Source organism: Galeopterus variegatus, unplaced genomic scaffold (assembly GCF_000696425.1).
Source record: "Galeopterus variegatus unplaced genomic scaffold, G_variegatus-3.0.2 Scaffold65, whole genome shotgun sequence".
NCBI classification, from domain to species: Eukaryota; Metazoa; Chordata; class Mammalia; order Dermoptera; family Cynocephalidae; genus Galeopterus; species Galeopterus variegatus.
In genome coordinates this window covers 650,723-659,826 of record NW_007726176.1, presented here as the reverse complement: position 1 = coordinate 659,826, position 9,104 = coordinate 650,723, and the positions used below count along the sequence as shown (strand labels likewise).

At 41.2% G+C, this 9,104-nt stretch overlaps 1 protein-coding gene across 1 annotated transcript; it reads left to right on the top strand.

Moving 5' to 3' along the window:
- The first annotated feature begins 73 nt into the window (after positions 1-73).
- On the top strand, positions 74-8,819 carry LOC103594149 (putative Polycomb group protein ASXL1). The gene is made up of 5 exons (XM_008577336.1): positions 74-131; positions 5,928-6,010; positions 6,969-6,971; positions 8,459-8,567; positions 8,805-8,819. Exons 1-5 carry the CDS (start codon positions 75-77, stop codon positions 8,817-8,819), a joined length of 267 nt encoding a protein of 88 aa, XP_008575558.1. The 5' UTR covers position 74.
- The last annotated feature ends 285 nt before the right edge of the window (positions 8,820-9,104 follow it).

The following is a 9,104-nucleotide window of genomic DNA, read 5'->3' as shown; positions in this document are numbered from 1 at the left end:
AGTCCCGCGCCGTCGCCCCAGCCCGCCCCACCCGGAGGTCCCGCGTGGAGCCGCCGCCGCCGGGGAGGAGGAGGATGAAGGACAAACAGAAGAGGAAGAAGGAGCGCACGTGGGCCGAGGCCGCGCGCCTGGTGAGGCAGGCCGCCAAAGGGGGCTCAGTGGGGGGCGTGGGGGGTGGGCTCGCCGCGCACCCCTACCGGGAGGGGGAGGAATGAAGCACTGCCCACCGCAGGAGGGGGCGGGGCCACCTTCTCCAGGAATGGGACAACCCCCCAAGGCGTTGGGTGGGGAGAGATCCCCCGCCGGGATGGGATGTGGCGCCTTTTTCTGCACGGCCCCCCTAAATTCCTGCGGAGGGGCGAGCTGGCAGGCCGGCTCCTCCCCCTCCGGGCGGCGGGGCCCCAGCTTCCCCTCCCCCACTATTTGGCAGCTTCTGGGGGTCTGGGGAAGCTTCGTTTATTCACCCGGGGGAGTTAGGTTTCCGGGAAGGGTCTGAAGCTCCTCCCTCCCTTCCTGGTGGGTAATGGGGTGGTGTGTTTGACTCCGGGGGTGGGAAAGCGCCCCCAATTTCAAGGACGCAAGTGGCACTTTGAGCTTTTCCAATCTAAACCAGGTGTGGGGAGGGAATCAAGTGCTTACTCTCAGCTTGAACCCTGAGCAAGTGGTTCTCAAACTTTAGTGTCCTGTGGGGGGACACCTGGGGAGATTGTTAGAAATGCTTGTCCTAGGGCCCTACTTAATACCTATTGAGTCTGAGATTCTGGGATAAAGCCTGAGAATCTGCATTTTAACCAGCTTCCCAGGTGACTCTAATGCAGATGGCTCTCCAACTACACTTTGAGAAACGCTGAATAGGGTGTTTTGCTTTATAAGTTAGACTGAAGATAGACACTTGGCAGAGAACTGGATACACTTTGCAAAGAATGTATGTTGGACAAAGAGTGTCTCTGTTTGAAGATACTGTTCCCTGAGGATTTAGAAAAAACGGGGAGTAATTTGAGTGTTTGAAGCCGCCTGGTGAGGGGGGCTGTGAATTTTCTGTTTTAAAAGCGTCAGAAGACTTGTAAGTGAAATAGCTTCCATTTGGATTTGTACCCATAAAGCTAAGACGTGTCCTTATAAAATCTTGCTGATGGTAATAGTAACAAGTTATACTTCTCCCAGAGAGGTCACTTCCTCAGAACTGTCACAGCGACATAGTGTGCACATAGCCTCTTGACACGCTGTAGATTATAGGTAATTGTTATTCACTTTTTATGATGAATGGACCTCAACTTTTTAATTTTTCATCTTATTGGGAAGTGAGTTTTCTTTCTCAAAGGTGTTGTGCAAAAAAGGATGAGTATGTGTTGGAGGTTGATACAAATCTAGAATATACCTTTTTCTTTCCTGCAGTTTGTAAAACTCAGTTATTGATTACAAGAACTGAAGGTGTTTGGGCCACAGGAGAATTATCAGTGGTGTTCCTGATCATCTTCCCTGGGCATTTGCTGCCCAGGGAACAGAAATAGCAGTTCTTAGCATGCTGAAGTTTTGTGCTTCAGTTTATTTACTTTGGTTTGGCATGTGGAATTTGAAGATTTTAATTAAAAAAAATTTTTTTTACAAGTCAAGTGAAGCAGTGGATGAAAATTTGAAGATTTTTGAAGCTCCTAAATAACTTTTTTTCTGATTCAGTCAAAATTGGAAGCTTTGGCTAGTTTTAGGATCTCTTACAAATTTCAGGATTTGTCCTATGTTGCTTCACCTGGAAACATTTAGGCCTGAAGAGGAGTAGGAGACAGCCAGAAGGATGTGCTCTCTGTCTCCTGGAGGTTGAGTCTTGGGTTTTCATTGAGATTCTCCTGAGTTCCTGTTATGCAGGTGTTTATGACTCTGGACACCCAAAGGAAATTTGCTTGCCAGAGTTTTACTGGCTAGAGGTAGGTGGAAGTACCTTTAAATCCTGTGTTATTTATGTACAGACAGAATTCTAAAGTCAATTTGTCTTAAAGCTCTTCTGGCTCTTAATGGTTGAAAGGCTTTAGGAATTGGGTCCACTGTCTCCAGTATGGAAGTTGCTATTTCTGTTTTGTCATTGGCTCAACTTCAAGCCAGATTATCCAAGTAAGTTATTTCTCTTTTTCTTCTGTGGCTTTTCATTAAAAATAGTAATATGAATAGGAATTAGTTTGTGGAACAGTTATGCATATGGAAGAGGACTTGGGGGAATGTGGTGTGTAATTTTGCATATCTTTTACGTGTTTTTTGTTTTAGACTTTTCTGCCCCTTTGAATGGGACTGGTTGGTAGGGTGCTTTTTTAGAGTCCTCTTCCTGTTTAAAAAAATTTCTGTAACACTGAGTGCAGGAGAGTTTATGAGAGCTACACTGGACAGAAACTTGACTAGGAGTGAGCTGTAATGGTAGGGTAGTTGACTAGATCACCGAATAACCATCGCTAGTCTGACTACTCCTTGGACAGGTGAATTTGGAATGCTTGCAGTGGCAATCATATTCCTTGGGGACAGTTTCACATTGCTTCTGACTTCACTCACTATGGGGAGTGATACCAGGAATCATTTTAAAAACTGTTTTGGTAGAGGAAAGAGAATTCTGGAGTATTTCAGTAGAGTAATATATCTCAGGAAATTGATTTTTGCTGATATTAATTATGTTGCTGAGAAGTAGATACTCTTCTTCCAAAGATTTTGTAGCATTGTCTTTTCTAGATGTAAGAAGTAGACTTTAAGTGGCTGGATGGGTATAAATCCTCCTGCTCTTTATGAACAATTTGTTTGGGAGAGATATAGCCAGGGGGATTTCCCTTTAAATTGAGTACCCTTAACTGGAGAAACTCTACATTGCATGCTTTAGCTTTCACTTTGATTCATGACTGACCATTCTTACATCAAACATTTTCTCTCTTTGAAGTAGGAGAAGAGATAGTTTTTCTTTCTTTTTCAAAAATGTACAGTCTAGAAAGAGCCTAGGAATAGAACACTGCTGAATTGTTCTTATACTAAAAGCTGGAGGCATATACAGTTTTAATAAAAGTGAATACTTTGTATCTTTTGATGTAACTTTCTTTTAGAGATTTTGTTTCCTCTGCCTTAGTTTCTCAGCCTCTTCCTGACTGCTGCGTAAATAATTGATAGCTAATTTTTCAGTCATGCTTCTTTTTTTTTTTTTTTTTTGTCCTTTTTTGTGGCCGTGCTCAGCCAGTGAGTGCACCGGCCATCCCTATATAGGATCCGAACCCATGGCGGGAGCACCACTGCGCTCCCAGCACCGCACTCTCCCGAGTGAGCCACGGGGTCGGCCCAGAGTCATGCTTCTTAGAAAAAGAAAATTCTACAAAAATTTGCTCGCTCAGCTCACACTTAATTAGTATCAAAGAAATGATATCTTGTGGCACTGAACATTAGTAGCTTGTATCAGGGTTTATTGTAGGTTTGTTCAAGTCAACATTGCCTACCTTAACACTTAGTTACATTCTGGACTACAAAGATGGATAAGGTTTGCAGCTGAGGAGTTTATGGTCTCCTGGGGATGGGGAGGGTCCAGATGCATGAACAGAATTTTATTACAGGCATGATAAGTGTTATCATAGGTGTGTAAGCACTGGTTCCTGCCTGTTCTTCAGGCATAATTATGAATAATTCTTTCCTTTCACTCTCAAGTTCTGGTTTGGAAGATAATTATATGTGTTGTGGAACAATGGGGACACTGAAGAGAGACATTTAACTCTGCTTGGCAGAGGTCAGGGAAGGCTTCCTGGAGGAAGGTGCTTTCTGAGCTGAATCTTGGTGGGTAAGTAGGAGTTAGGCCCATCACAGAAGGCATAAGCAGGAGCTGGTGACAATAAATAGACAGCGAGAGAGAGAGAGAAAATCTGCCAAATGGGAATTGGTAGAATTATGAGTAGTTATTGGAACATGAAGTTGTGGAGTGTCAGTGTGGCAATCAGGTTAGAGACAGGCAGAGACCAGACTTGGAGGTATTTAATCCAGTATTTCAATCCAGGCTTGTCTGGTTCCTTTCTTTTTCTTTTTTTTTTTTCCCCTAAATTTTAAAAGGTAATTTAATGGTAATCACTTGCATTTAGAAAACAGTAAAATCATTATTATTTTTTTTATTCCTTTTTGTCTTTTTTTACTGACCGGTACGGGATCGCAACCCTCGGTGTTGCGCCCGCACCGCACTCAGCCAGTGAGCGGGAACCGGTCTCCACATGGGATCCGAACCCTCGGCGGGAGCGCCGCTGCGCTCCCAAGTGGCGCACTCTCCAGTGCGCCACCGGGCCGGCCCAAAACAGTAAAATTATTAAAAATTATATTATGAGCATATGCACCAAATACTAGTGACTGAGAAACTGAACCTGTCTGGTTCTAAAGTCTGTGCTTTACCAGTGGTCCGGTGGACTCTGGAAGCTTCAGATTTTGCTGTGTGTGATTAGTGAGCTATTGAAGGAGTTTAAAGCAGGAAAGTGATGAGGGAAAGTTTGCTTTGTTGGGTTGACCTCAGGCTATAGCCCGTAAATTCTGTTAGAGTGGGGATTTGGTGTTTTTACTATGAATTCCTGCAGTTGTGCCTGGCACAAAGTAGGTGTTCTGCTCATTTGTTGAAAGAAGGATGACAGCAGAGTAAAAATGGATTTGAGGAAAGCAGGACTGGATGCAGGGATATCAGTGAAGGGTCAGGTAAGAGACTGGCTTTGAGGCCTGGGGGACTGGTTAGAGTGAAGGATGATGCCTGCATTTCTGAATAAGGTAAATTAGACAGGCTGCCAACAAAGGGAGGGATTATAGGAAGAAGAGTGGGTCTGGAGGGGAGGTAAATTAGAGTAGAGATGAATTGAAGTAGATGATCAAGGGGGCACATCCAGTACAGAACTGAATATTTGAATCTGAAGCTTGGGGAGAAGTCAGGGCTAGAGGTAGAGATTCGGGAGTTATCAGAATTAGGTAGTAGTTGAAAGAAAACAAACAAACAAACAAACAAAAAACCTAAAGAAAAAAGAAAGACTTTAAAAAAAGAGGCTAAGAATGGGACTGTGGGAAATGGGGGTTTTATTTTAGCCCCAACTTCTGCAAACCTTGACTTCCTTTAGCGCTAAAAACTTATGTTCTTCCACAGAGAGCACCTTCCACAGCACTCCTGTCAGACTTCTTACTTTACATTTTGTTTGTGACAGCAGTACTTAGTTGCTATGGTTGTTAAGTGACTGAGAGATGTTAGCTTGGTTGGAATAACCTCAGCAGCTGCACAGGTAGAGAAAGTACAAAGATATTGACAGCCTGCCTTTTTTCCTCCCTTAGAAGAATAACATTTCTAAAACAACCCAACTTCTTAAAGCGAGAGAGCTGTAGTTGCTCACTAAAAAAATACTGCCATGACTTATAGATAATGCTAACATCAAGAGGAAATTCCATTTCTCATTGTTTTGCTTGCACCAGTCACACAGAATCATAGCATCATGTTGCCAAATGGCAAGATGTACTGTGACAGTTAACACCAGAATTTCACACCACAGTGGCAAAAAGCACCATTTAAAAATAAGGGTACTAATCAAACTTCCTCGGGAAAGAAAACCTGAATGCATTTCTGTCTTATAAATTATTGTGCAGCACTATGTATTCTGTATTTTAGCCATATTAACAGCATTAAGTTAAGCAGCAACCAGGGTTGTGAAGGTCTTGCGTACCATAACATGTATGCTAAGAAGATGCTTGTCCTTAGTATTGAGAATTAGAACATTTCATTCAGCTAATTGCAGTAACTTTAAGTAACTGGATATATGTGTAATTTGGTTTCTGAAGTAATTTTAGCTGTAGAAAAACTAAATTGTCACTAGCAGTACCTCATGGCAGAACTGTAGCCCATGATACAGATTGATGGATATAAATAGAAACTGCACACTGAAATCAGGACATTTATATTTCTTCAGGTATTAGAAAACTACTCGGATGCTCCAATGACACCAAAACAGATTCTGCAGGTCATAGAGGCAGAAGGACTAAAGGAAATGAGGTTTGTATTGCTCTTGTTGCTTAATATGAGGGTTTCATAGGACATGTGTCTTTCCATAGTTGTGCAGTGATATGAGTAAGTCCACCTGTGTATATATCAGTGTTGTGTGTGTGGTGGTGGTGTTGAACTTTTCATCTGCTGGGTTGTGTGTCCTCTGAGTGGAGAGCAGGTGCGATGAATGGTCATCACGAATGAGGAGCAGCAGCTTTCTGCATTCATGCTCTCCCTTAAATCTTGACATAGAGCTTGTTTTTCGCGTAAGAAGTCAGGGCACATTTTCTTTTGTACTTTGTTTTGCAAGTTTCAGTAATAAAGAAGGGACAGAGCCTGATAGGCTCTAATGTGCCTAAAACTACTCTTCTCTCTATGTTGTACCTTTGACGTCCTTTCTTTTAGGATAAAGAAGGGAATGGTCTCACCGACATAAAATCCACTGGCTTCTCCCCTCACCCTTGATTCTAGCCATTCATGATATGAATGTGCTAAATTTTGGGGTAACCTTTATTGTCTTATGATGTTAGTTTTCCTAGAGAAGCAACAAGTTAGAAACATGGAAAGACTTACAGGTGTGAAAACTAGTAACTGTCCTTAATCCTTCTCTCTCCTCACCCCAGGTTTTTTTTTTTTTTTTTTTTTTTTTTTTTTAAATGAGGAATGGGGAGAGCACAACATGGTCCCTTCCTTGGACTCAGAAGAAGCAGCATATATTTTTGCTGGTCAAGCTTTAGCTGCTCGAATTGACCTTTTAGGGTCCATAGGTCCTCACTTTCCAATTGTCAGTTCAAACATTCTGAAGTTGATGTTTTGTGGGGAGGGAAGATTAGGATTGTCTAGATCACATTCACTTAACTGGTACCTGTTCACTGTGCAGTGTTATAATTGTGCTTTATTTTTGTTTTTATGGGCTATTTCATATCATGCTGCTGTCTGCACTGATGTTGGACCACTATGCCTATAGAAGGTAAATTAGTCCCTTTGGGACAGATGGAACTGAGAACCTTAACTTGTTTCTGCTTCTTGCTCTTATAGGAATTATGAAGCAATCATGGTGTCTCGTGATGAGTGAGCATCTCTGTAATTTGTAGACAGTGGTATAGTGTGTAGGAGTCACAGAAGGACTCTGCCGGCATGCTGGTCTCCTTTGTAGAAGAGATGCTAGCACACCCACTTGATACTCCAGATTCTGCACAAGATTTCTTTTAGAGATTGGATCTTGGTGAAAATTTTTTTAGCATTCAGTGTATTCCAAGGCAGAATAAGTAATCTTTTTTTTTTTTTAATGACTTTTTTAGACTCAGAATTTATTTTTAACACACTGCATAAGTTAGAGCCTCTAAGTTCTGCAAAGTGCCAAGTGGCTTTACTTAAGGTATTTGTATATATTTTTTAACATGCTGGGGAGGGAGAAGAGAAGGTGTACAGGTGAATTCTACCACTAACATGCTAGTGCCAAACTCAGTTAATACAAATAATGGGCATTTGTCTATATTTTTGACAGCTTTTATATTTTATGACTCAATAAGTGGCTGCTATCCTACTGAGTTGTCACTGTTTTTTGACCTACTATTGCGGCAGAGACCGTGGAACAACCAATATGCCAACTTTTTAATGTTTAAGCGTTACTGGGTATTAAATCCACTTGACTTTTTGCATTCAAATTTAAATGACTGTTCCTGGGTAGATATAGAATAAAACTTTTCCTCTCCCCTTCCCAACAGAGAAAAAGCAAATGAAATACTGTTCTTTTTGTGTGCTTATTAGAAAATATTTAACCGAAAAAAAAGTGTGCTTATTTTAGTGGGACAGCTCCATTGATTCTGTGATGTTTGTGATGATAATGTTACATGGCAGTTTCTGAGCATGATATGTAGGTTGAAATGTTGATGCTGGGAAGCTCTCAGTTTGGGTTTTTTTTTGTCCTTTTTGAGACCGGCCGCACTGCGCTCAGCCAGTGAGCACTGTGAGCACACTGGTCATCCCTATATAGGATCCGAACCCGTGGCGGGAGCGCTGCTGTGCTCCCAGCGCTGCACTCTCCCGAGTGCGCCACGGGCTCGGCCCTCTCAGTTTGGTTTTTAATAGTAAAATTTTATTAAAATTTAAAAACTTATTAAAATATAACTTGAATAAATTGTGGGTTTTTTTTTTTTTAATTTCTTGGGAATTTGGTTCATATTGTCAAAAAGCACTAAAGAAATGTTAGGTATGGATTTTAGGTATCACATAACATCTCTTATCCCAGAGCTCTCTGAGTGTGATTTATGAGAATTTCATTTGGTTACTATTTTTTTTTTTTTTACTGTTTTCACAGTGGAATTGTCATGGGATCTTTGTGTATTTTTTGCTCCACTTCTCAATTTAAGAATGAGTGGGAGCGATTAAGTCTTTGAGTAATTACATAGGCATATGAATTTGTATGACCCTCATCCATCCTTTTTTGTTTTATAGTGGGACATCCCCTCTTGCGTGCCTCAATGCCATGCTACATTCCAATTCGAGAGGAGGAGAGGGGCTATTTTATAAACTGCCTGGCCGAATCAGCCTTTTCACCCTCAAGGTAAGTAATATAAAATCCATTTTAGTGCAGTTTTCAAACTTTTGGTGTGCATAAAAATCACCTGGTAGGTCTGGAATGTGGCCCGTGAGTTTGCATTTCTAATGAGCAGTTTGGTGACACTGATGGTCTTAAATGGCACTTAGACTGAGATGTTTTAGTGTGAATAGGGTATTAGGAATTATTTAGTTATAGCAACTATAATCTCTGTGTTAGCTTTGCTTGTCTCCATCTTTGTAGATTGTATTCAATTGAAGGATAAGTATGTATGGAGATAATTGCAAATGTGTCTTAATTAGGATTTTGTTTGGAGTAATAGTGTGAAGGGTAATTTGCTGGGCAGGTAAAGTAAGACCAACTCTATGGAAAATAACTGAAATGTGAACATATTTGTGGAAACTCATACTCATTAGCACTTACTAAGTGACACTAATTACAAAGGAAGAGAACTTAAATTGGGTAGAGTTTATAATAAAGCTTAAATAGGGCTGAAATGAACAGGCTAATTATTTTTCTGCCATTATATGACTATAATTTAGA